Raw genomic sequence first — 26,720 nt, 5'->3', positions numbered from 1 at the left:
CAACTCCCCCCCCTCCCCCCACAACTCTTTCCCCGCCCCCCCCCACACAACTCCTTTCTCCCCCCACCCTCTTCCAACTCTCCCCACCCACTACTCCCCCAGCCACAACCCCAGAGACTGTCATATCTGGCCGTGGTACAGGTTCTCTTCCTTCCCCCCCACCCCCAACTCCAAACCTTCCCCCCCTCTCCCATTCTCCCGCGCAATCCCTTCCCCCCCCCCCCCCCCCCGCTGCTGTTGGTGGGTTCAGGTTGAGGGTGGGTTGAGGAACCGGCCCTGGACACAGCTGGTCTTGTGTTGTGTTGCAGAGACTGGAAGAGTGTCGCACGGATCGCCATGGGAGGAAGAGAAGGAGAGCGAATAAAGGCAAGAGGCAAGGAGCTGAGGAGACGGGCGATGTGGATGACCAGATCGAGTCATCGATACTGAGCAGGAAAGGTGAGCAGACTCTCACCCTTAGTGCAGTGTAGGGGGCACCTCGAACTGTGTGAGAACCAGCACACTGCAGGCCCAGGCAAGCTCACCACACGCAGGGCTGTCGGTGCCTGACATGGGCTTGACACACTGTGGCATCAATACTGACCCCTTCCTTTCACCCTCACCCCCTCCATGTCCCCCCCTCCTCCCCACCCCGCCCCTCCATGTCCCCCCCTCCTCCCCCCCCCGTCATCTCGCCCCCTCCATATCCCCCCTCCTCCCCCCCGTCCCCTCCATGTCCCCCCATCCCTCCCCCCCGCCCCTCCATGTCCCCCCATCCCTCCCCCCCGCCCCTCCATGTCCCCCCTACCCCCCCGCCCCTCCATGTCCCCCCTACCCTCCCCGCCCCCTCCATGTCCCCCTACCCTCCCCGCCCCCTCCATGTCCCCCCCTCCTCCCCCTCCCGCCCCTCCATGTCCCCCCATCCCTCCCCCCCGCCCCCTCCATGTCCCCCCATCCCTCCCCCCCGCCCCTCCATGTCCCCCCATCCCTCCCCCCCGCCCCCTCCATGTCCCCCCATCCCTCCCCCCCGCCCCCTCCATGTCCCCCCATCCCTCCCCCCCGCCCCTCCATGTCCCCCCATCCCTCCCCCCCGCCCCTCCATGTCCCCCCTACCCCCCCCCGCCCCCTCCATGTCCCCCCCTCCTCCCCTCCCGCCCCTCCATGTCCCCCCCATCCCTCCCCCCCGCCCCTCCATGTCCCCCCTACCCTCCCCGCCCCCTCCATGTCCCCCCCTCCTCCCCCTCCCGCCCCTCCATGTCCCCCCATCCCTCCCCCCCGCCCCTCCATGTCCCCCCTACCCCCCCGCTCCCTCCATGTCCCCCCTACCCCCCCCGCCCCCTCCATGTTCCCCCTACCCCCCCCCGCCCCCTCCATGTCCCCCCTCCTCCCCCCCCCGTCATCTCGCCCCCTCCATGTCCCCCCTACCCCCCCCGCCCCCTCCATGTTCCCCCTACCCCCCCCGCCCCCTCCATGTCCCCCCTCCTCCCCCCCCCCGTCATCTCACCCCCTCCATGTCCCCCCATCCCTCCCCCCCCGCCCCTCCCCCCACGCCCCCTCCATGTCCCCCGCTCCCTCCCCCCCGCCCCCTCCATGTCCCCCGCTCCCTCTCCCCCGCCCCCTCCATGTCCCCCCATCCCTCCCCCCCACGCCCTTCCATGTCCCCCCATCCCTCCCCCCCACCCCCTCCATGTCCCCGCATCCCTCCCCCCCACCCCCTCCATGTCCCCCCATCCCTCCCCCCCACCCCCTCCATGTCCCCCCCTCCTCCCCCCCCGTCCCCTCACCCCCCTCCATGTCCCCCCATCCCTTCCCCCGGCCCCTCCATGTACCCCACTCCCTCCCCCCCGCCCCCTCCATGTCCCCCGCTCCCTCCCCCCCGCCCCCTCCATGTCCCCCCATCCCTCCCCCCCACCCCCTCCATGTCCCCCGCTCCCTCCCCCCCGCCCCCTCCATGTCCCCCCATCCCTCCCCCCCACCCCCTCCATGTCCCCCGCTCCCTCCCCCCGCCCCCTCCATGTCCCCCCATCCCTACCCCCCCGCACCCTCCATGTCCCCCGCTCCCTCCCCCCCGCCCCCTCCATGTCCCCCCATCCCTCCCCCCCCTACCATCCATGTCCCCCCTACCCCCCGCCCCCTCAATGTCCCCCCATCCCTCCCCCCCTACCCCCCGCCCCCTCCATGTCCCCCCATCCCTCCCCCCCGCCCCTCCATGTCCCCCCATCCCTACCCCCCCCACCCCCTCCATGTCCCCCCGCTCCCTCCCCCGCCCCCTCCATGTCCCCCCATCCCTACCCCCCCTACCCCCTCCATGTCCCCCCATCCCTACCCCCCCCTACCCTCCTACCCCCTCCATGTCCCCCCATCCCTACCCCCCCCACCCCCTCCATGTCCCCCCATCCCTACCCCCCACCCCCTCCATGTCCCCCCATCCCTCCCCCCCACCCCCTCCATGTCCCCCCATCCCTACCCCCCACCCCCTCCATGTCCCCCCATCCCTCCCCCCCACCCCCTCCATGTCCCCCCATCCCTACCCCCCCCACCCCCTCCATGTCCCCCCGCTCCCTCCCCCCCGCCCCCTCCATGTCCCCCCATCCCTCCCCCCCCGCCCCCTCCATGTCCCCCGCTCCCTCCCCCCCCGCCCCCTCCATGTCCCCCCATCCCTACCCCCCCACCCCCTCCATGTCCCCCCATCCCTCCCCCCCACCCCCTCCATGTCACCCCATCCCTACCTCCCCCCCCCCTCCATGTCCCCCCATCCCTCCCCCCCACCCCCTCCATGTCCCCCCATCCCTACCCCCCCCGCCCCCTCCATGTCCCCCCATCCCTCCCCCCCCACCATCCATGTCCCACCTACCCCCCCGCCCCCTCCATGTCCCCCCATCCCTCCCCCCCCCTACCCCCCCCCGCCCCTCCATGTCCCCCCATCCCTCCCCCCCGCCCCTCCATGTCCCCCCATCCCTCCCCCCCGCCCCTCCATGTCCCCCCATCCCTACCCCCCCCACCCCCTCCATGTCCCCCCATCCCTCCCCCCCGCCCCTCCATGTCCCCCCATCCCTACCCCCCCCACCCCCTCCATGTCCCCCGCTCCCTCCCCCCCGCCCCCTCCATGTCCCCCCATCCCTACCCCCCCTACCCCCTCCATGTCCCCCCATCCCTACCCCCCCTACCCCCTCCATGTCCCCCCATCCCTACCCCACCTACCCCCTCCATGTCCCCCCATCCCTACCCCCCCCACCCCCTCCATGTCCCCCGCTCCCTGCCCCCCACCCCCTCCATGTCTCCCCCTCCTCCCCCCCGTCCCCTCACCCCCCTCCATGTCCCCCCATCCCTCCCCCCCGCCCCCTCCATGTCCCCCACTCCCTCCCCCCCGCCCCCTCCATGTCCCCCCATCCCTACCCCCCCACCCCCTCCATGTCCCCCCATCCCTCCCCCCCACCCCCTCCATGTCCCCCGCTCCCTGCCCCCCACCCCCTCCATGTCCCCCCCTCCTCCCCCCCGTCCCCTCACCCCCCTCCATGTCCCCCCATCCCTACCCCCCCCACCCCTACATGTCCCCCCATCCCTCCCCCCCGCCCCTCCATGTCCCCCGCTCCCTCCCCCCCCGCCCCCTCCATGTCCCCCCATCCCTACCCCCCCACCCCCTCCATGTCCCCCCATCCCTCCCCCCCACCCCCTCCATGTCCCCCCATCCCTACCCCCCCCGCCCCCTCCATGTCCCCCCATCCCTCCCCCCCACCCCTCCATGTCCCCCCATCCCTACCCCCCCCCACCCCCTCCATGTCCCCCCATCCCTACCCCCCACCCCCTCCATGTCCCCCGCTCCCTCCCCCCCGCCCCCTCCATGTCCCCCCATCCCTAGCCCCCGCCCCCTCCATGTCCCCCCATCCCTCCCCCCCGCCCCTCCATGTCCCCCCATCCCTACCCCCCCCCACCCCCTCCATGTCCCCCCATCCCTCCCCCCCGCCCCCTCCATGTCCCCCCATCCCTACCCCCCCTACCCCCTCCATGTCCCCCATCCCTCCCCCCCGCCCCTCCATGTCCCCCCAAACCCCCCCCCCTACCCCCCCGCCCCCTCCATGTCCCCCCATCCCTCCCCCCCGCCCCTCCATGTCCCCCCATCCCTACCCCCCCCACCCCCTCCATGTCGCCCCATCCCTCCCCCCCGCCCCTCCATGTCCCCCCCTCCATGTCCCCCCATCCCTCCCCCCCGCCCCTCCATGTCCCCCCATCCCTACCCCCCCCACCCCCTACATGTCCCCCGCTCCCTCCCCCCCGCCCCCTCCATGTCCCCCCATCCCTACCCCCCTACCCCCTCCATGTCCCCCCATCCCTCCCCCCCGCCCCTCCATGTCCCCCCATCCCTACCCCCCCCACCCCCTACATGTCCCCCGCTCCCTCCCCTCCGCCCCCTCCATGTCCCCCCATCCCTACCCCCCCCACCCCCTCCATGTCCCCCCATCCCTCCTCCCACCTACCCCCCCGCCCCCTCCATGTCCCCCCATCCCTCCCCCCCTACCCTCCATGCCCCCCTACCCCCCCGCCCCCTCCATGTCCCCCCATCCCTCCCCCCCCGCCCCCTCCATGTCCCCCCATCCCTCCCCCCCGCCCCCTCCATGTCCCCCCATCCCTACACCCCCTACCCCCTCCATGTCCCCCCTACCCCCCCGCCCCCTCCATGTCCCCCCATCCTTCCCCCCCCGCCCCCTCCATGTCCCCCCATCCCTACCCCCCCTACCCCCTCCATGTCCCATGCTCCCTCCCCCCCGCCCCCTCCATGTCCCCCCTCCCCCCCGCCCCCTCCATGTCCCACCATCCTTCCCCCCCCGCCCCCTCCATGTCCCCCCATCCCTCCCCCCCGCCCCCTCCATGTCCCCCCATCCCTACACCCCCTACCCCCTCCATGTCCCCCCTACCCCCCCGCCCCTCCATGTCCCCCCATCCTTCCCCCCCCGCCCCTCCATGTCCCCCCATCCCTACCCCCCCGCCCCCTCCATGTCACCCCATCCCTCCCCCCCGCCCCTCCATGTCCCCCCATCCCTACCCCCCCACCCCCTCCATGTCCCCCCATCCCTCCCCCCCGCCCCTCCATGTCCCCCCATCCCTACCCCCCCCACCCCCTACATGTCCCCTGCTCCCTCCCCCCCGCCCCCTCCATGTCCCCCCATCCCTCCCCCCCCTACCCCCCTACCCCCTCCATGTCCCCCCATCCCTACCCCCCCGCCCCCTCCATGTCCCCCCATCCCTCCCCCCCCTACCCTCCATGCCCCCCTACCCCCCCGCCCCTCCATGTCCCCCCATCCCTCCCCCCCCGCCCCCTCCATGTCCCCCCTCCCCCCCCGCCCCCTCCATGTCCCCCCTCCCCCCCCGCCCCCTCCATGTCCCCCCTCCCCCCCCGCCCCCTCCATGTCCCCCCTACCCCCCCGCCCCTCCATGTCCCCCCACATAGAGAGATACCCCGTACCTGTCCCCCCCCTCCCGACCCTTCCAGGCCCCACTCACCCTCCCCCCGCCCCCTCATGTCCCCCCTCCCTTCCACCCCTGCCCCATTCCCGCCCCTCCATGTCCCCCCCCCCTACCCCGCGCCCCCTCCAGGTCCCCCCCATCCTTCCCCCCCTGCCCCCTCCATGTCCCCCCATCCCTCCTCCCCCGCCCCCTCCATGTCCCCCCATCCCTCCCCCCCCGCCCCCTCCAGTCCCCCATCCCTCCCCCCCCCGCCCCCTCCATGTCCCCCCATCCCTTCCCCCCCGCCCCCTCCATGTCCCCCGCTCCCTCCCCCTCGCCCCTCCATGTCCCCCATCCCTCCCCCCCCGCCCCCTCCCATGTCCCCCCATCCCTCCCCCCCCCGCCCCCTCCATGTCCCCCATCCATCCCCCCCCGCCCCCTCCATGTCCCCGCTCCCTCCCCCCCGCCCCCTCCCATGTCCCCCCATCCCTCCCCCCCGCCCCCTCCATGTCCCCCCATCCCTCCCCCCCGCCCCCTCCATGTCCCCCCCATCCCTCCCCCCCCCGCCCCCTCCATGTCCCCCGCTCCCTCCCCCCCGCCCCCTCCATGTCCCCCCCATCCCTCCCCCCCGCCCCTCCATGTCCCCCCATCCCTCCCCCCGCCCCCTCCATGTCCCCCCTCCCTCCACTCCCGCCCCCTCCATGTCCCCCTACCCCCCGCCCCTCCATGTCCCCCCTCCCTCCACTCCCGCCCCCTCCATGTCCCCCCGCCCCCTCCCGTCCCCCTTCCCCCCTCCCCTTCCCCCTCCCTCTGTCCGCCCCGCTCTCTGTCCCTCTGCTCTCTGTCCCTTGCACTGACTCCTGTCTGTCTTGTTTTTAGCTGGGAGGAAAGGCTTTGAGCTGCAACATTCGATGGTGAAATTTGAGGATGTTGGTGGCAATGAGGAAACCCTGAAGGTAAGGCAGGCGCGCCATGGTGGGTGTGTAGATGTTCTGCAGACACTGCCTTGAGCTGAGTTAGACGGATGGTAATGCTGATCCTGTGGGACAGTGTCCAAGGGGCCATTCCTGATGTGTGATTGGAGACTGCGTGTGTTGGCGAGTAGACCGAGCCCCATAGCGACCGGGATGGGTGTCGGGAGCAGGGACGTTTGCTGATGTATCTCTGTCACTCGGTCTGAGATTGGCTGACACGGCATCGCGAAGCTCTGCCCTTCAATTAACTTTCATCAAAGTTAATACTTGCTCCCTTTGCACTGCTCAGGGAAAACTGTACTGGGGGGCAGTGGGTGAGGGGGCTGTTCAGGGGGCAGTGGGTGAGGGGGCTGTACAGGGGGCAGTGGGTGAGGGGGCTGTACAGGGGGCAGTGGGTGAGGGGGCTGTACAGGGGGCAGTGGGTGAGTGGGCTGTACAGTGGGTGAGGGGCCTGTACAGGGGGCAGTGGGTGAGGGGGCTGTACAGGGGGCAGTGGGTGAGGGGGCTGTACAGTGGGCAGCAGGTGAGGGGGCTGTATAGGGGGGGCAGTGGGTGAGGGGGCTGTACAGGGGGCAGTGGGTGAGGGGGCTGTACAGTGGGCAGTAGGTGAGGGGGCTGTACAGGGGGGGCAGTGGGTGAGGGGGCTGTACAGGGGGCAGTGGGTGAGGGAGCTGTACAGGGGGCAGTGGGTGAGGGGTCTGTACAGGGAGCAGTGGGTGAGGGGGCTGTACAGGGGGCAGTGGGTGAGGGGGCTGTACAGGGGGCAGTGGGTGAGGGGGCTGTACAGGGGGTGCAGTGGGTGAGGGGGCTGTACAGGGGGCAGTGGGTGAGGGGGCTGTACAGGGGGCAGTGGGTGAGGGCTGTACAGGGGGGCAGTGGGTGAGGGGGCTGTACAGGGGGCAGTGGGTGAGGGGGCTGTACAGGGGGGCAGTGGGTGAGGGGGCTGTACAGGGGGCAGTGGGTGAGGGGGCTGTGCAGGGGGCAGTGGGTGAGGGGGCTGTACAGGGGGCAGTGGGTAAGGGGGCTGTACAGGGGGCAGTGGGTGACGGCTGTACAGGGGGCAGTGGGTGAGGGGGCTGTATGGGGGGCATTGGGTGAGGGGACTGCACAGGGGACAGTGGGTGAGGGGACTGTACAGGGGGCAGTGGGTGAGGGGACTGTACAGGGGGCAGTGGGTGAGGGGGTTGTACAGGGGGCAGTGGGTGTGGGCTGTACAGGGGGCAGTGGGTGAGGGGGCTGTACAGGGGGGGAGTGCGGGAGGGGGCTGTACAGGGGGCAATGGGTAAGGGGACTGTACAGGGGGGCAGTGGGTGAGGGGACTGTACAGGGAGGCAGTGGGTGAGGGGGCTGTACAGGGGGGCAGTGGGTGAGGGGGCTGTACAGGGGGTAGTGGGTGAGGGGACTGTACAGGGGGCAGTGAATGAGGGGGCTGTACAGGGGGCAGTGGGTGAGGGGACTGTACAGGGGGCAGTGGGTGAGGGGGCTGTACAGGGGGGCAGTGGGTGAGGGGGCTGTACAGGGGGTCAGTGGCTGAGGGGGCTGTACAGGGGGTAGGGGGTGAGGGGGCTGTACAGGGGGCAGTGGGTGAGGGGGCTGTATGGGGGGCATTGGGTGAGGGGACTGCACAGGGGACAGTGGGTGAGGGGACTGTACAGGGGGCAGTGGGTGAGGGGACTGTACAGGGGGCAGTGGGTGAGGGGGTTGTACAGGGGGCAGTGGGTGTGGGGGCTGTACAGGGGGGGAGTGCGGGAGGGGGCTGTACAGGGGGCAATGGGTGAGGGGACTGTACAGGGGGGCAGTGGGTGAGGGGGCTGTACAGGGGGGCAGTGGGTGAGGGGGCTGTACAGGGGGTAGTGGGTGAGGGGACTGTACAGGGGGCAGTGAATGAGGGGGCTGTACAGGGGGCAGTGGGTGAGGGCACTGTACAGGGGGCAGTGGGTGAGGGGGCTGTACAGGGGGGCAGTGGGTGAGGGGGCTGTACAGGGGGTCAGTGGCTGAGGGGGCTGTACAGGGGGTAGGGGGTGAGGGGGCTGTACAGGGGGCAGTGGGTGAGGGGGCTGTACAGGGGCAGTGGGTGAGGGTGCTGTTCGAGGGGGCTGTACAGGGGGCAGTGGGTGAGGGCTGTACAGTGGGCAGTGGGTGAGGGGACTGTACAGGGGGCAGTGGGTGAGGGGACTGTACAGGGGGCAGTGGGTGAGGGGGCTGTACAGGGGGCAGTGGGTGAGGGGGCTGTACAGGGGGGCAGTGGGTGAGGGGGCTGTAAAGGGGGCAGTGGGTGAGGGATGTACAGGGGGGCAGTGGGTGAGGGGGCTGTACAGGGGACAGTGGGTGAGTGGGCTGTACAGGGGGCAGTGGGTGAGGGGGCTGTACAGAGGGGCAGTGGGTGAGGGGGCTGTGCAGTGGGTGAGCGGTCTGTACAGGGGGGCTGTACAGGGGGCAGTGGGTGAGGGGGCTGTACAGGGGGGCAGTGGGTGAGGGGGCTGTACAGAGGGGCAGTGGGTGAGGGGGCTGTACAGTGGGCAGTGGGTGAGCGGTCTGTACAGGGGGGCTGTACAGGGGCAGTGGGTGAGGGGGCTGAACAGATGGGAGTGGGTGAGGGGGCGGTACAGTGGGCAGCGGGTGAGGGGACTGTACAGGGGGCAGTTTGTGAGGGCAGTACAGGGGGCAGTGGGTGAGGGGGCTGTAGGGGGGGCAGTGGGTGAGGGGGCTGTACAGGGGGCAGTGGGTGAGGGGGCTGTACAGAGGGGCACTGGGTGAGGGGGCTATACAGGGGGCAGTGGGTGAGGGGGCTGTACAGGGGGGCAGTGGGTGAGGGGGCTGTACAGGGGGCAGTGGGTGAGGGGACAGTACAGGGGGCGGTGGGTGATGGTGCTGTTCGAGGGGGCTGTACAGGGGGCGGTGGGTGCGAGGGCTGTACAGGGAGGCAGTGGGTGAGGGGGCTGTCCAGGGGGCAGTGGGTGAGGGCTGTCCAGGGGGCAGTGGGTGAGGGGGCTGTACAGGGGGGCAGTGGGTGAGGGGGCTGTACAGGGTGGCAGTGGGTGAGGGGGCTGTACAGGGGGGCAGTGGGTGAGGGGGCTGTACAGGGGGGCAGTGGGTGAGGGGGCTGTAAAGGGGGCAGTGGGTGAGGGGGCTGTACAGGGGGGCAGTGGGTGAGGGGGCTGTACAGGGGACAGTGGGTGAGTGGGCTGTACAGGGGGCAGTGGGTGAGGGGGCTGTACAGGGGGGCAGTGGGTGAGGGGGCTGTGCAGTGGGTGAGCGGTCTGTACAGGGGGGCTGTACAGAGGGGCAGTGGGTGAGGGGGCTGTCCAGGGGGCAGTGGGTGAGCGGTCTGTACAGGGGGCAGTGGGTGAGAGTGCTGTTCGAGGGGGCTGTCCAGGGGGCAGTGGGTGAGGGCTGTCCAGGGGGCAGTGGGTGAGGGGGCTGTACAGGGGGGCAGTGGGTGAGGGGGCTGTACAGGGTGGCAGTGGGTGAGGGGGCTGTACAGGGGGGCAGTGGGTGAGGGGGCTGTACAGGGGGCAGTGGTTGAGGGGGCTGTACAAGGGGGCAATGGGTGAGGGGACTATACAGGGGGCAGTGGGTGAGGGGGCTGTACAGGGGGCAGTGGGTGAGGGGGCTGTACAGGGGGCAGTGGGTGAGGGGGCTGTACAGGGGGGCAGTGGGTGAGGGGGCTGTACAGGGGGCAGTGGGTGAGGGGGCTGTACAGGGGGCAGTGGGTGAGGGGGCTGTACAGAGGGGCACTGGGTGAGGGGGCTATAAAGGGGGCAGTGGGTGAGGGGGCTGTACAGGGGGACAGTGGGTGAGGGGGCTGTACAGGGGGCAGTGGGTGAGGGGACAGTACAGGGGGCGGTGGGTGAGGGGGCTGTTCGAGGGGGCTGTACAGGGGGCAGTGGGTGAGGGGGCTGTACAGGGGGCAGTGGGTGAGGGGGCTGTACAGGAGGGCAGTGGGTGAGGGGGCTGTACAGGGGGCAGTGGGTGAGGGGGCTGCACAGGGGCAGTGAGTGAGGGGGCTGTACAGGGAGCAATGGCAAAGGGGGCTGTACAGGGGGCAGTGGGTGAGGGGACTGCACAGGGGGCAGTGGGTGAGGGCTGTACAGGGGGGCAGTGCGTGAGGGGGCTGTACAGGGGGCAGTGGGTGAGGGGACTGTACAGGGGACAGTGGGTGAGGGGTCTGTAGGGGGGTCAGTGGTTGAGGGGACTGTACAGGGAGCAGTGGGTGAGGGGGCTGTAGGGGGGGCAGTGGGTGAGGGGGCTGTAGTGGGGGCAGTGGGTGAGGGGACTGTACAGGGGGCAGTGGGTGAGGGGGCTGTACAGGGAGCAGTGGGTGCGGGGGCTGTTACAGGGGGCAGTTTGTGAGGGCTGTACAGGGGGACAGTGGGTGAGGGGGCAGTGGGTGAGGGGGCTGTACAGGGTGCACTGGGTGAGGGGGCTATACAGGGGGCAGTGGGTGGGGGGGCTGTACAGCGGGGCAGTGGGTGAGGGGCCTGAACAGGGGGGCAGTGGGTGAGGGGGCTGTACAGGGGGCAGTGGGAGAGGGGGCTGTACAGAGGGCAGTGGATGAGGGGGCTGTACAGGGGGGCAGTGAGCGAGGGGGCTGTGCATGGGGCAGTGGGTGAAGGGACTGTACAGGGGGCAGTGGGTGAGGGGGCTGTAGCGGGGACGGTGGGTGAGGGGACTGTACAGGGAGCAGTGGGTGAGGGGGCTCTACAGGGGGGCAGTGGGTGAGGGGCCTGTACAGGGGGGCAGTGGGTGAGGGGCCTGTACAGGGGGCAGTGGGTGAGGGGGCTGTATGGGGGGCAGTGGGTGAGGGGCCTGTACAGGGGGCAGTGGGTGAGGGGCCTATACAGGGGGCAGTGGGTGAGTGGCCTGTACAGGGGGCACTGGGTGAGGGGCCTGTACAGGGGGCAGTGGGTGAGGGGCCTATACAGGGGGCAGTGGGTGGGTGGCCTGAACAGGGGGCAGTGGGTGAGGGGCCTGTACAGGGGGCAGTGGGTGAGGGGGCTGTACAGGGGTCAGTGGGTGAGTGGCCTGTACAGGGGGGCAGTGGGTGAGGGGCCTGTACAGGGGGCAGTGGGTGAGTGGCCTGTACAGGGGGCAGTGGGTGAGTGGCCTGTACAGGGGGCAGTGGGTGAGGGGGCTGTACACGGGGTCAGTGGGTGAGGGGGCTGTACAGGGGGTCAGTGGGTGAGGGGGCTGTACAGGGGGGCAGTGGGTGAGGGGGCAGTGGGTGAGGGGGTTGTACACGGGGGCAGTGGGTGGGGGGGCTGTACAGGGGGCACTGGGTGAGGGGGCTATACAGGGGGCAGTGGGTGAGGGGGCTGTACAGGGAGGCAGTGGGTGAGGGGGCAGTGGGTGAGGGGGCTGTACAGGGTGCACTGGGTGAGGGGGCTATACAGGGGGCAGTGGGTGGGGGGGCTGTACAGCGGGGCAGTGGGTGAGGGGCCTGAACAGGGGGGCAGTGGGTGAGGGGCCTGAACAGGGGGGCAGTGGGTGAGGGGGCTGTACAGGGGGCAGTGGGTGAGGGGGCTGTACAGGGGGCAGTGGGTGAGGGGGCTGTACAGGGGGCAGTGGGTGAGGGCCCTGTACAGGGGGCAGTGGGTGAGGGCCCTGTACAGGGGGCAGTGGGTGAGGGCCCTGTACAGGGGGCAGTGGGTGAGGGGCCTGTACAGGGCGCAGTGGGTGCGGGGGCTGTACAGGGCGCAGTGGGTGAGGGGGCTGTACAGGGGGGCAGTGGGTGAGGGGGCTGTACAGGGGGGCAGTGGGTGAGGGGGCTGTACAGAGGGGCAGTGGGTGAGTAGGCTGTACAGGGGGCAGTGGGTGAGGGGGCTGTACAGGGGGCAGTGGGTGAGGGGGCTGTACAGGGGGCAGTGGGTTAGGGGGCTGTACGGGGGGGCAGTGGGTGAGGGGGCTGTACAGGGGGCAGTGGGTGAGGGGGCTGTACAGGGGGCAGTGGGTGAGGGGCCTGTACAGGGGGCAGTGGGTGAGTGGCCTGTACAGGGGGGCAGTGGGTGAGGGGCCTGTACAGGGGGCAGTGGGTGAGGGGGCTGTACAGGGGGGCAGTGGGTGAGGGGCCTGTACAGGGGGCAGTGGGTGAGGGGGCTGTACAGGGGGGCAGTGGGTGAGGGGCCTGTACAGGGGGCAGTGGGTGAGTGGCCTGTACAGGGGGCAGTGGGTGAGGGGCCTGTACAGGGGGCAGTGGGTGAGTGGCCTGTACAGGGGGCAGTGGGTGAGGGGGCTGTACAGGGGGCAGTGGGTGAGGGGGCTGTACAGGGGGCAGTGGGTGAGGGGGCTGTACAGGGGGGCAGTGGGTGAGGGGGCTGTGCAGTGGGTGAGCGGTCTGTACAGGGGGCACTGGGTGAGGGGGCTGTACAGGGGGCAGTGGGTGAGGGGGCTGTACAGGGGGCAGTGGGTGAGGGGGCTGTACAGGGGGGCAGTGGGTGAGGGGGCTGTGCAGTGGGTGAGCGGTCTGTACAGGGGGGCTGTACAGAGGGGCAGTGGGTGAGGGGGCTGTCCAGGGGGCAGTGGGTGAGCGGTCTGTACAGGGGGCAGTGGGTGAGAGTGCTGTTCGAGGGGGCTGTCCAGGGGGCAGTGGGTGAGGGCTGTCCAGGGGGCAGTGGGTGAGGGGGCTGTACAGGGGGGCAGTGGGTGAGGGGGCTGTACAGGGTGGCAGTGGGTGAGGGGGCTGTACAGGGGGGCAGTGGGTGAGGGGGCTGTACAGGGGGCAGTGGTTGAGGGGGCTGTACAAGGGGGCAATGGGTGAGGGGACTATACAGGGGGCAGTGGGTGAGGGGGCTGTACAGGGGGCAGTGGGTGAGGGGGCTGTACAGGGGGCAGTGGGTGAGGGGGCTGTACAGGGGGGCAGTGGGTGAGGGGGCTGTACAGGGGGCAGTGGGTGAGGGGGCTGTACAGGGGGCAGTGGGTGAGGGGGCTGTACAGAGGGGCACTGGGTGAGGGGGCTATAAAGGGGGCAGTGGGTGAGGGGGCTGTACAGGGGGACAGTGGGTGAGGGGGCTGTACAGGGGGCAGTGGGTGAGGGGACAGTACAGGGGGCGGTGGGTGAGGGGGCTGTTCGAGGGGGCTGTACAGGGGGCAGTGGGTGAGGGGGCTGTACAGGGGGCAGTGGGTGAGGGGGCTGTACAGGAGGGCAGTGGGTGAGGGGGCTGTACAGGGGGCAGTGGGTGAGGGGGCTGCACAGGGGCAGTGAGTGAGGGGGCTGTACAGGGAGCAATGGCAAAGGGGGCTGTACAGGGGGCAGTGGGTGAGGGGACTGCACAGGGGGCAGTGGGTGAGGGCTGTACAGGGGGGCAGTGCGTGAGGGGGCTGTACAGGGGGCAGTGGGTGAGGGGACTGTACAGGGGACAGTGGGTGAGGGGTCTGTAGGGGGGTCAGTGGTTGAGGGGACTGTACAGGGAGCAGTGGGTGAGGGGGCTGTAGGGGGGGCAGTGGGTGAGGGGGCTGTAGTGGGGGCAGTGGGTGAGGGGACTGTACAGGGGGCAGTGGGTGAGGGGGCTGTACAGGGAGCAGTGGGTGCGGGGGCTGTTACAGGGGGCAGTTTGTGAGGGCTGTACAGGGGGACAGTGGGTGAGGGGGCAGTGGGTGAGGGGGCTGTACAGGGTGCACTGGGTGAGGGGGCTATACAGGGGGCAGTGGGTGGGGGGGCTGTACAGCGGGGCAGTGGGTGAGGGGCCTGAACAGGGGGGCAGTGGGTGAGGGGGCTGTACAGGGGGCAGTGGGAGAGGGGGCTGTACAGAGGGCAGTGGATGAGGGGGCTGTACAGGGGGGCAGTGAGCGAGGGGGCTGTGCATGGGGCAGTGGGTGAAGGGACTGTACAGGGGGCAGTGGGTGAGGGGGCTGTAGCGGGGACGGTGGGTGAGGGGACTGTACAGGGAGCAGTGGGTGAGGGGGCTCTACAGGGGGGCAGTGGGTGAGGGGCCTGTACAGGGGGGCAGTGGGTGAGGGGCCTGTACAGGGGGCAGTGGGTGAGGGGGCTGTATGGGGGGCAGTGGGTGAGGGGCCTGTACAGGGGGCAGTGGGTGAGGGGCCTATACAGGGGGCAGTGGGTGAGTGGCCTGTACAGGGGGCACTGGGTGAGGGGCCTGTACAGGGGGCAGTGGGTGAGGGGCCTATACAGGGGGCAGTGGGTGGGTGGCCTGAACAGGGGGCAGTGGGTGAGGGGCCTGTACAGGGGGCAGTGGGTGAGGGGGCTGTACAGGGGTCAGTGGGTGAGTGGCCTGTACAGGGGGGCAGTGGGTGAGGGGCCTGTACAGGGGGCAGTGGGTGAGTGGCCTGTACAGGGGGCAGTGGGTGAGTGGCCTGTACAGGGGGCAGTGGGTGAGGGGGCTGTACACGGGGTCAGTGGGTGAGGGGGCTGTACAGGGGGTCAGTGGGTGAGGGGGCTGTACAGGGGGGCAGTGGGTGAGGGGGCAGTGGGTGAGGGGGTTGTACACGGGGGCAGTGGGTGGGGGGGCTGTACAGGGGGCACTGGGTGAGGGGGCTATACAGGGGGCAGTGGGTGAGGGGGCTGTACAGGGAGGCAGTGGGTGAGGGGGCAGTGGGTGAGGGGGCTGTACAGGGTGCACTGGGTGAGGGGGCTATACAGGGGGCAGTGGGTGGGGGGGCTGTACAGCGGGGCAGTGGGTGAGGGGCCTGAACAGGGGGGCAGTGGGTGAGGGGCCTGAACAGGGGGGCAGTGGGTGAGGGGGCTGTACAGGGGGCAGTGGGTGAGGGGGCTGTACAGGGGGCAGTGGGTGAGGGGGCTGTACAGGGGGCAGTGGGTGAGGGCCCTGTACAGGGGGCAGTGGGTGAGGGCCCTGTACAGGGGGCAGTGGGTGAGGGCCCTGTACAGGGGGCAGTGGGTGAGGGGCCTGTACAGGGCGCAGTGGGTGCGGGGGCTGTACAGGGCGCAGTGGGTGAGGGGGCTGTACAGGGGGGCAGTGGGTGAGGGGGCTGTACAGGGGGGCAGTGGGTGAGGGGGCTGTACAGAGGGGCAGTGGGTGAGTAGGCTGTACAGGGGGCAGTGGGTGAGGGGGCTGTACAGGGGGCAGTGGGTGAGGGGGCTGTACAGGGGGCAGTGGGTTAGGGGGCTGTACGGGGGGGCAGTGGGTGAGGGGGCTGTACAGGGGGCAGTGGGTGAGGGGGCTGTACAGGGGGCAGTGGGTGAGGGGCCTGTACAGGGGGCAGTGGGTGAGTGGCCTGTACAGGGGGGCAGTGGGTGAGGGGCCTGTACAGGGGGCAGTGGGTGAGGGGGCTGTACAGGGGGGCAGTGGGTGAGGGGCCTGTACAGGGGGCAGTGGGTGAGGGGGCTGTACAGGGGGGCAGTGGGTGAGGGGCCTGTACAGGGGGCAGTGGGTGAGTGGCCTGTACAGGGGGCAGTGGGTGAGGGGCCTGTACAGGGGGCAGTGGGTGAGTGGCCTGTACAGGGGGCAGTGGGTGAGGGGGCTGTACAGGGGGCAGTGGGTGAGGGGGCTGTACAGGGGGCAGTGGGTGAGGGGGCTGTACAGGGGGGCAGTGGGTGAGGGGGCTGTACAGGGGGCAGTGGGTGAGGGGGCTGTACGGGGGGGGGCAGTTGGTGAGAGGTCTGTACAGGGAGGCAGTTGGTGAGGGGGCTGTACAGGGGGCAGTGGGTGAGGGTGTTGTACAGGGGGCAGTGGGTGAGGGGGCTGTACAGGGGGGGCAGTGGGTGTGGGGACTGTACAGGGGGCAGTGGGTGAGGGAGCTGTACAGGGGGCAGTGGGTGAGGGGGCTATACAGGGCAGTGGGTGAGGGGGCTGTACAGGGGGCAGTGGTGAGGGTGCTGTTCGAGGGGGCTGTACAGGGGGCAGTGGGTGATGGCTGTCCAGGGGGCAGTGGGTGAGGGGGCTGTACAGGGGGGCAGTGGGTGAGGGGGCTGTACAGGGGGGCAGTGAGTGAGGGGGCTGTGCAGGGGACTGTACAGGGGGCAGTGGGTGAGGGGGCTGTAGAGGGGACAGTGGGTGAGGGGACTGTACAGGGAGCAGTGGGTGAAGGGCTGTAGGTGGGGCTGTGGGTGAGGGGGCTGTACAGGGGGCAGTGGGTGAGGGGGCTGTACAGGGGGCAGTGGGTGAGGGGGCTGTACAGGGGGCAGTGGGTGAGGGGACTGTACAGGGGGCAGTGGGTGAGGGCTGTACAGGGGGGCAGTGGGTGAGGTGGCTGTACAGGGGGCAGTGGGTGAGGGGGCTGTACAGGGGGCAGTGGGTGAGGGGGCTGTACAGGGGGACAGTGGGTGAGGGCTGTACAGGGGGCAGTGGGTGAGGGGGCTGTACAGGGGGCAGTGGGTGAGGGGGCTGTACAGGGGGACAGTGGGTGAGGGCTGTACAGGGGGCAGTGGGTGAGGTGGCTGTACGGGGGCCGGTGGGGGAGGGGGCTGTACAGGGGGCAGTGGGTGAGGGGGCTGTACAGTGGGTGAGGGGGCTGTACAGGGGGCAGTGGGTGAGGGGGCTGTTCAGGGGCCAGTTGGTGAGGGGGCTGTACAGGGGGCAGTGGGTGAGGGGGCTGTTCAGGGGCCAGTTGGTGAGGGGGCTGTACAGGGGGCAGTGGGTGAGGGGGCTGTACGGGGGGGGCAGTTGGTGAGAGGTCTGTACAGGGAGGCAGTTGGTGAGGGGGCTGTACAGGGGGCAGTGGGTGAGGGTGTTGTACAGGGGGCAGTGGGTGAGGGGGCTGTACAGGGGGGGCAGTGGGTGTGGGGACTGTACAGGGGGCAGTGGGTGAGGGAGCTGTACAGGGGGCAGTGGGTGAGGGGGCTATACAGGGCAGTGGGTGAGGGGGCTGTACAGGGGGCAGTGGTGAGGGTGCTGTTCGAGGGGGCTGTACAGGGGGCAGTGGGTGATGGCTGTCCAGGGGGCAGTGGGTGAGGGGGCTGTACAGGGGGGCAGTGGGTGAGGGGGCTGTACAGGGGGGCAGTGAGTGAGGGGGCTGTGCAGGGGACTGTACAGGGGGCAGTGGGTGAGGGGGCTGTAGAGGGGACAGTGGGTGAGGGGACTGTACAGGGAGCAGTTTGTGAGGGCTGTACAGGGGGCAGTGGGTGAGCGGGCTGTACAGGGGGCAGTGGGTGAAGGGCTGTAGGTGGGGCTGTGGGTGAGGGGGCTGTAGGGGGGCAGTGGGTGAAGGGGCTTCAGGGGGGCAATGGGTGAGGGGACTGTGCAGGGAGCAGTGGGTGAGGGGGCTGTACAGGGGGCAGTTTGTGAGGGCTGTACAGGGGGCAGTGGGTGAGCGGGCTGTACAGGGGGCAGTGGGTGAGGGGGCTGTACAGGGGGCAGTGGGTGAGTGGGCTGTACAGGGGGGCAGTGGGTGAGGGGGCTGTACAGGGGGGCAGTGGGTGAGGGGGCTGTACAGGGCGCAGTGGGTGAGGGTGATGAACAGGGGCAGTGGGTGAGGGGCCTGTATAGGGGGCAGTGGGTGAGGGGGCTGTACAGGGGGGCAGTGGGTGAGGGGCCTGTACAGGGGGCAGTGGGTGAGTGGCCTGTACAGGGGGGCAGTGGGTGAGGGGCCTGTACAGGGGGCAGTGGGTGAGTGGCCTGTACAGGGGGCAGTGGGTGAGTGGCCTGTACAGGGGACAGTGGGTGAGGGGGCTGTACGGGGGCCGGTGGGGGAGGGGGCTGTACAGGGGGCAGTGGGTGAGGGGGCTGTACAGTGGGTGAGGGGGCTGTACAGGGGGCAGTGGGTGAGGGGGCTGTTCAGGGGCCAGTTGGTGAGGGGGCTGTACAGGGGGCAGTGGGTGAGGGGGCTGTTCAGGGGCCAGTTGGTGAGGGGGCTGTACAGGGGGCAGTGGGTGAGGGGGCTGTACGGGGGGGGGCAGTTGGTGAGAGGTCTGTACAGGGAGGCAGTTGGTGAGGGGGCTGTACAGGGGGCAGTGGGTGAGGGTGTTGTACAGGGGGCAGTGGGTGAGGGGGCTGTACAGGGGGGGCAGTGGGTGTGGGGACTGTACAGGGGGCAGTGGGTGAGGGAGCTGTACAGGGGGCAGTGGGTGAGGGGGCTATACAGGGCAGTGGGTGAGGGGGCTGTACAGGGGGCAGTGGTGAGGGTGCTGTTCGAGGGGGCTGTACAGGGGGCAGTGGGTGATGGCTGTCCAGGGGGCAGTGGGTGAGGGGGCTGTACAGGGGGGCAGTGGGTGAGGGGGCTGTACAGGGGGGCAGTGAGTGAGGGGGCTGTGCAGGGGACTGTACAGGGGGCAGTGGGTGAGGGGGCTGTAGAGGGGACAGTGGGTGAGGGGACTGTACAGGGAGCAGTGGGTGAAGGGCTGTAGGTGGGGCTGTGGGTGAGGGGGCTGTAGGGGGGCAGTGGGTGAAGGGGCTTCAGGCGGGCAATGGGTGAGGGGACTGTGCAGGGAGCAGTGGGTGAGGGGGCTGTACAGGGGGCAGTTTGTGAGGGCTGTACAGGGGGCAGTGGGTGAGCGGGCTGTACAGGGGGCAGTGGGTGAGGGGGCTGTACAGGGGGCAGTGGGTGAGTGGGCTGTACAGGGGGGCAGTGGGTGAGGGGGCTGTACAGGGGGGCAGTGGGTGAGGGGGCTGTACAGGGCGCAGTGGGTGAGGGTGATGAACAGGGGCAGTGGGTGAGGGGCCTGTATAGGGGGCAGTGGGTGAGGGGGCTGTACAGGGGGGCAGTGGGTGAGGGGCCTGTACAGGGGGCAGTGGGTGAGTGGCCTGTACAGGGGGGCAGTGGGTGAGGGGCCTGTACAGGGGGCAGTGGGTGAGTGGCCTGTACAGGGGGGCAGTGGGTGAGGGGCCTGTACAGGGGGCAGTGGGTGAGTGGCCTGTACAGGGGGCAGTGGGTGAGTGGCCTGTACAGGGGACAGTGGGTGAGGGCTGTACAGGGGGCAGTGGGTGAGAGGGCTGTACGGGGGCCGGTCGGGGAAGGGGCTGTACAGGGGGCAGTGGGTGAGGGGGCTGTACAGGGGGCAGTGGGTGAGGGAGCTGTACAGGGGGCAGTGGGTGAGGGCTGTACAGGGCGCAGTGGGTGAGGGGGCTGTTCAGGGGCCAGTTGGTGAGGGGGCTGTACAGGGGGCAGTGGGTGAGGGGGCTATACAGGGGGCAGTGGCTGAGGGGCTGTACAGGAGGCAGTAGGTGAGGGCTGTACAGGGAGGCAGTTGGTGAGGGGGCTGTACAGGGGGCCGTGGGTGAGGGTGTTGTACAGGGGGGGCAGTGGGTGAGGGGGCTGTACAGGGGGGGGCAGTGGGTGAGGGGACTGTACAGGGGGCAGTGGGTGAGGGAGCTGTACAGGGGGCAGTGGGTGAGGGGGCTGTACAGGGGGCAGTGGGTGAGGGGCCTGTACAGGGGGCAGTGGGTGAGGGGCCTATACAGGGGGCAGTGGGTGAGGGGCCTGTACAGGGGGCAGTGGGTGAGGGGGCTGTACAGGGGGCAGTGGGTGAGGGGGCTGTACAGGATGCAGTGGGTGAGCGGACTATACAGGGGGGCAGTGCGTGAGATGGCTGTACGGGGGCAGTGGGTGAGGGGGCTGTACAGGGGGCAGTGGGTGAGGGAGCTGTACAGGGTGCAGTGGGTGAGGGGGCTGTACAGGGGGCAGTGGTGAGGGTGCTGTTCGAGGGGGCTGTACAGGGGGCAGTGGGTGGGTGCTGTCCAGGGGGCAGTGGGTGAGGGGGCTGTGCAGGGGGCAGTGAGCGAGGGGGCTGTGCAGGGGGCAGTGGGTGAAGGGACTGTACAGGGGGCAGTGGGTGAGGGGGCTGTAGCGGGGACAATGGGTGAGGGGACTGTACAGTGAGGAGTGGGTGAGGGGCTGTCGGGGGGGCAGTGGGTGAGGGGGCTGTAGGGGGGGCAGTGGGTGAAGGGGCTGCAGGGGGGGCAATGGGTGAGGGGACTGTACAGGGAGCAGTGGGTGAGGGGGCTGTACAGGGGGCAGTTTGTGAGGGCTGTACAGGGGGCAGTGGGTAAGGGGGCTGTACAGGGGGCAGTGGGTGAGGGTACTGTACAGGGGGCAGTTTGTGAGGGGGCTGTGCAGGGGGTCAGTGGGTGAAAGCGCTGTACAGGGGGCAGTGGGTGAGGGGGCTGCACACGGCGGCAGTGGGTGAGGGGGCTGTACAGGGGGGCAGTGGGTGAGGGGGCTGTACAGGGGGGCAGTGGGTGAGGGGGCTGTACAGGGGGGCAGTGGGTGAGGGGGCTGTACAGGGGGGCAGTGGGTGAGGGGGCTGTACAGGGGGGCAGTGGGTGAGGGCTGTACAGGGGGCAGTGGGTGAGGGGGCTGTACAGGGGGCAGTGGGTGAGGGGGCTGTACAGGGGGGCAGTGGGTGAGGGGGCTGTACAGGGGGGCAGTGGGTGAGTGGGCTGTGCAGGGGGGCAGTGGGTGAGGGGGCTGTACAGGGGGGCAGTGGGTGAGGGGGCTGTACAGGGCGCAGTGGGTGAGGGGGCTGTACAGTGGGTGAGGGTGCTGAACAGGGGCAGTGGGTGAGGGGCCTGTACAGGGGGCAGTGGGTGAGTGGCCTGTACAGGGGGGCAGTGGGTGAGGGGCCTGTACAGGGGGCAGTGGGTGAGGGGGCTGTACGGGGGGCAGTGGGTGAGGGGCCTGTACAGGGGGCAGTGCGTGAGGGGCCTATACAGGGGGCAGTGGGTGAGTGGTCTGTACAGGGGGCACTGGGTGAGGGGCCTGTACAGGGGGCAGTGGGTGAGTGGCCTGTACAGGGGGGCAGTGGGTGAGGGGTCTGTACAGGGGGCAGTGGGTGAGGGGCCTATACAGGGGGCAGTGGGTGGGTGGCCTGAACAGGGGGCAGTGGGTGAGGGGCCTGTACAGGGGGCAGTGGGTGAGGGGGCTGTACAGGGGTCAGTGGGTGAGTGGCCTGTACAGGGGGGCAGTGGGTGAGGGGCCTGTACAGGGGGCAGTGGGTGAGGGGCCTGTACAGGGGGCAGTGGGTGAGTGGCCTGTACAGGGGGCAGTGGGTGAGGGGGCTGTACACGGGGTCAGTGGGTGAGGGGGCTGTACAGGGGGTCAGTGGGTGAGGGGGCAGTGGGTGAGGGGGCTGTACAGGGGGGCAGTGGGTGAGGGGGTTGTACACGGGGGCAGTGGGTGGGGGGGCTGTACAGGGGGCACTGGGTGAGGGGGCTATACAGGGGGCAGTGGGTGAGGGGGCTGTACAGGGAGGCAGTGGGTGAGGGGGCAGTGGGTGAGGGGGCTGTACAGGGTGCACTGGGTGAGGGGGCTATACAGGGGGCAGTGGGTGGGGGGGCTGTACAGCGGGGCAGTGGGTGAGGGGCCTGAACAGGGGGGCAGTGGGTGAGGGGCCTGAACAGGGGGGCAGTGGGTGAGGGGGCTGTACAGGGGGCAGTGGGTGAGGGGGCTGTACAGGGGGCAGTGGGTGAGGGCCCTGTACAGGGGGCAGTGGGTGAGGGGCCTGTACAGGGCGCAGTGGGTGCGGGGGCTGTACAGGGCGCAGTGGGTGAGGGGGCTGTACAGGGGGGCAGTGGGTGAGGGGGCTGTACAGGGGGGCAGTGGGTGAGTAGGCTGTACAGGGGGCAGTGGGTGAGGGGGCTGTACAGGGGGCAGTGGGTGAGGGGGCTGTACAGGGGGCAGTGGGTTAGGGGGCTGTACGAGGGGGCAGTGGGTGAGGGGCCTGTACAGGGGGCAGTGGGTGAGTGGCCTGTACAGGGGGGCAGTGGGTGAGGGGCCTGTACAGGGGGCAGTGGGTGAGTGGCCTGTACAGGGGGGCAGTGGGTGAGGGGCCTGTACAGGGGGCAGTGGGTGAGTGGCCTGTACAGGGGGCAGTGGGTGAGTGGCCTGTACAGGGGACAGTGGGTGAGGGCTGTACAGGGGGCAGTGGGTGAGAGGGCTGTACGGGGGCCGGTCGGGGAAGGGGCTGTACAGGGGGCAGTGGGTGAGGGGGCTGTACAGGGGGCAGTGGGTGAGGGGGCTGTACAGGGGGCAGTGGGTGAGGGCTGTACAGGGCGCAGTGGGTGAGGGGGCTGTTCAGGGGCCAGTTGGTGAGGGGGCTGTACAGGGGGCAGTGGGTGAGGGGGCTATACAGGGGGCAGTGGCTGAGGGGCTGTACAGGAGGCAGTAGGTGAGGGCTGTACAGGGAGGCAGTTGGTGAGGGGGCTGTACAGGGGGCAGTGGGTGAGGGTGTTGTACAGGGGGGGCAGTGGGTGAGGGGGCTGTACAGGGGGGGCAGTGGGTGAGGGGACTGTACAGGGGGCAGTGGGTGAGGGAGCTGTACAGGGGGCAGTGGGTGAGGGGGCTGTACAGGGGGCAGTGGGTGAGGGGCCTGTACAGGGGGCAGTGGGTGAGGGGCCTATACAGGGGGCAGTGGGTGAGGGGCCTGTACAGGGGGCAGTGGGTGAGGGGGCTGTACAGGGGGCAGTGGGTGAGGGGGCTGTACAGGATGCAGTGGGTGAGCGGACTATACAGGGGGGCAGTGCGTGAGATGGCTGTACGGGGGCAGTGGGTGAGGGGGCTGTACAGGGGGCAGTGGGTGAGGGAGCTGTACAGGGTGCAGTGGGTGAGGGGGCTGTACAGGGGGCAGTGGTGAGGGTGCTGTTCGAGGGGGCTGTACAGGGGGCAGTGGGTGGGTGCTGTCCAGGGGGCAGTGGGTGAGGGGGCTGTGCAGGGGGCAGTGAGCGAGGGGGCTGTGCAGGGGGCAGTGGGTGAAGGGACTGTACAGGGGGCAGTGGGTGAGGGGGCTGTAGCGGGGACAATGGGTGAGGGGACTGTACAGTGAGGAGTGGGTGAGGGGCTGTCGGGGGGGCAGTGGGTGAGGGGGCTGTAGGGGGGGCAGTGGGTGAAGGGGCTGCAGGGGGGGCAATGGGTGAGGGGACTGTACAGGGAGCAGTGGGTGAGGGGGCTGTACAGGGGGCAGTTTGTGAGGGGGCTGTGCAGGGGGTCAGTGGGTGAAAGCGCTGTACAGGGGGCAGTGGGTGAGGGGGCTGCACACGGCGGCAGTGGGTGAGGGGGCAGTGGGTGAGGGGGCTGTACAGGGGGGCAGTGGGTGAGGGGGCTGTACAGGGGGGCAGTGGGTGAGGGGGCTGTACAGAGGGGCAGTGGGTGAGGGGGCTGTACAGGGGGGCAGTGGGTGAGGGGGCTGTACAGGGGGGCAGTGGGTGAGGGCTGTACAGGGGGCAGTGGGTGAGGGGGCTGTACAGGGGGCAGTGGGTGAGGGGGCTGTACAGGGGGGCAGTGGGTGAGGGGGCTGTACAGGGGGGCAGTGGGTGAGTGGGCTGTGCAGGGGGGCAGTGGGTGAGGGGGCTGTACAGGGGGGCAGTGGGTGAGGGGGCTGTACAGGGCGCAGTGGGTGAGGGGGCTGTACAGTGGGTGAGGGTGCTGAACAGGGGCAGTGGGTGAGGGGCCTGTACAGGGGGCAGTGGGTGAGTGGCCTGTACAGGGGGGCAGTGGGTGAGGGGCCTGTACAGGGGGCAGTGGGTGAGGGGGCTGTACGGGGGGCAGTGGGTGAGGGGCCTGTACAGGGGGCAGTGCGTGAGGGGCCTATACAGGGGGCAGTGGGTGAGTGGTCTGTACAGGGGGCACTGGGTGAGGGGCCTGTACAGGGGGCAGTGGGTGAGTGGCCTGTACAGGGGGGCAGTGGGTGAGGGGCCTGTACAGGGGGCAGTGGGTGAGGGGCCTATACAGGGGGCAGTGGGTGGGTGGCCTGAACAGGGGGCAGTGGGTGAGGGGCCTGTACAGGGGGCAGTGGGTGAGGGGGCTGTACAGGGGTCAGTGGGTGAGTGGCCTGTACAGGGGGGCAGTGGGTGAGGGGCCTGTACAGGGGGCAGTGGGTGAGGGGCCTGTACAGGGGGCAGTGGGTGAGTGGCCTGTACAGGGGGCAGTGGGTGAGGGGGCTGTACACGGGGTCAGTGGGTGAGGGGGCTGTACAGGGGGTCAGTGGGTGAGGGGGCAGTGGGTGAGGGGGCTGTACAGGGGGGCAGTGGGTGAGGGGGCAGTGGGTGAGGGGGTTGTACACGGGGGCAGTGGGTGGGGGGGCTGTACAGGGGGCACTGGGTGAGGGGGCTATACAGGGGGCAGTGGGTGAGGGGGCTGTACAGGGAGGCAGTGGGTGAGGGGGCAGTGGGTGAGGGGGCTGTACAGGGTGCACTGGGTGAGGGGGCTATACAGGGGGCAGTGGGTGGGGGGGCTGTACAGCGGGGCAGTGGGTGAGGGGCCTGAACAGGGGGGCAGTGGGTGAGGGGCCTGAACAGGGGGGCAGTGGGTGAGGGGGCTGTACAGGGGGCAGTGGGTGAGGGGGCTGTACAGGGGGCAGTGGGTGAGGGCCCTGTACAGGGGGCAGTGGGTGAGGGGCCTGTACAGGGCGCAGTGGGTGCGGGGGCTGTACAGGGCGCAGTGGGTGAGGGGGCTGTACAGGGGGGCAGTGGGTGAGGGGGCTGTACAGGGGGGCAGTGGGTGAGTAGGCTGTACAGGGGGCAGTGGGTGAGGGGGCTGTACAGGGGGCAGTGGGTGAGGGGGCTGTACAGGGGGCAGTGGGTTAGGGGGCTGTACGAGGGGGCAGTGGGTGAGGGGCCTGTACAGGGGGCAGTGGGTGAGTGGCCTGTACAGGGGGGCAGTGGGTGAGGAGCCTGTACAGGGGGCAGTGGGTGAGGGGGCTATACAGGGGGGCAGTTGGTGAGGGGCCTGTACAGGGGGCAGTGGGTGAGGGGGCTGTACAGGGGGCAGTGGGTGAGGGGCCTGTACAGGGGGCAGTGGGTGAGGGGGCTGTACAGGGGGGCATTGGGTGAGGGGCCTGTACAGGAGGGCAGTGGGTGAGTGGCCTGTACAGGGGGGCAGTGGGTGAGGGGCCTGTACAGGGGGACAGTGGGTGAGGGCTGTACGGGGGCCGGTCGGGGAAGGGGCTGTACAGGGGGCAGTGGGTGAGGGCTGTACAGGACGCAGTGGGTGAGGGGGCTGTTCAGGGGCCAGTTGGTGAGGGGGCTGTACAGGGGGCAGTGGGTGAGGGGGCTGTACAGGGGGCAGTGGGTGAGGGGCTGTACAGGGGGCAGTAGGTGAGGGCTGTACAGGGAGGCAGTTGGTCAGGGGGCAGTGGGTGAGGGTGTTGTACAGGGGGCAGTGGGTGAGGGGGCTGTACAGGGGGGGCAGTGGGTGAGGGGACTGTACCGGGGGCAGTGGGTGAGGGAGCTGTACAGGGGGCAGTGGGTGAGGGGCCTGTACAGGGGGCAGTGGGTGAGGGGCCTGTACAGGGGGCAGTGGGTGAGTGGCCTGTACAGGGGGCAGTGGGTGAGGGGGCTGTACACGGGGTCAGTGGGTGAGGGGGCTGTACAGGGGGTCAGTGGGTGAGGGGGCAGTGGGTGAGGGGGCTGTACAGGGGGGCAGTGGGTGAGGGGGCAGTGGGTGAGGGGGTTGTACACGGGGGCAGTGGGTGGGGGGGCTGTACAGGGGGCACTGGGTGAGGGGGCTATACAGGGGGCAGTGGGTGAGTGGTCTGTACAGGGGGCACTGGGTGAGGGGCCTGTACAGGGGGCAGTGGGTGAGTGGCCTGTACAGGGGGGCAGTGGGTGAGGGGCCTGTACAGGGGGCAGTGGGTGAGGGGCCTATACAGGGGGCAGTGGGTGGGTGGCCTGAACAGGGGGCAGTGGGTGAGGGGCCTGTACAGGGGGCAGTGGGTGAGGGGGCTGTACAGGGGTCAGTGGGTGAGTGGCCTGTACAGGGGGGCAGTGGGTGAGGGGCCTGTACAGGGGGCAGTGGGTGAGGGGCCTGTACAGGGGGCAGTGGGTGAGTGGCCTGTACAGGGGGCAGTGGGTGAGGGGGCTGTACACGGGGTCAGTGGGTGAGGGGGCTGTACAGGGGGTCAGTGGGTGAGGGGGCAGTGGGTGAGGGGGCTGTACAGGGGGGCAGTGGGTGAGGGGGCAGTGGGTGAGGGGGTTGTACACGGGGGCAGTGGGTGGGGGGGCTGTACAGGGGGCACTGGGTGAGGGGGCTATACAGGGGGCAGTGGGTGAGGGGGCTGTACAGGGAGGCAGTGGGTGAGGGGGCAGTGGGTGAGGGGGCTGTACAGGGTGCACTGGGTGAGGGGGCTATACAGGGGGCAGTGGGTGGGGGGGCTGTACAGCGGGGCAGTGGGTGAGGGGCCTGAACAGGGGGGCAGTGGGTGAGGGGCCTGAACAGGGGGGCAGTGGGTGAGGGGGCTGTACAGGGGGCAGTGGGTGAGGGGGCTGTACAGGGGGCAGTGGGTGAGGGCCCTGTACAGGGGGCAGTGGGTGAGGGGCCTGTACAGGGCGCAGTGGGTGCGGGGGCTGTACAGGGCGCAGTGGGTGAGGGGGCTGTACAGGGGGGCAGTGGGTGAGGGGGCTGTACAGGGGGGCAGTGGGTGAGTAGGCTGTACAGGGGGCAGTGGGTGAGGGGGCTGTACAGGGGGCAGTGGGTGAGGGGGCT

The 26,720-nt window shown here is 69.9% G+C and overlaps 1 protein-coding gene across 1 annotated transcript in view; it reads left to right on the top strand.

The window, feature by feature from the left end:
• Nucleotides 1-308: 308 nt before the first annotated feature.
• The window catches only part of LOC139241559 (nuclear valosin-containing protein-like), a gene marked incomplete at both ends in the record, with an annotated part of 89,193 nt that continues 62,781 nt past the window's right edge, over nucleotides 309-26,720 (top strand). Inside the window, 2 exons of the mRNA XM_070870048.1 lie at nucleotides 309-438; nucleotides 6,301-6,377. Coding sequence (XP_070726149.1) covers nucleotides 309-438; nucleotides 6,301-6,377 — 207 coding nt within the window. The remainder of the gene's footprint in view (nucleotides 439-6,300; nucleotides 6,378-26,720) is intronic.

This window comes from Pristiophorus japonicus, unplaced genomic scaffold (assembly GCF_044704955.1).
Source record: "Pristiophorus japonicus isolate sPriJap1 unplaced genomic scaffold, sPriJap1.hap1 HAP1_SCAFFOLD_1100, whole genome shotgun sequence".
NCBI classification, from domain to species: Eukaryota; Metazoa; Chordata; class Chondrichthyes; family Pristiophoridae; genus Pristiophorus; species Pristiophorus japonicus.
The sequence above is the reverse complement of the archived record's forward strand: the minus strand, read 5'-3'. Positions and strand labels throughout refer to the sequence as shown.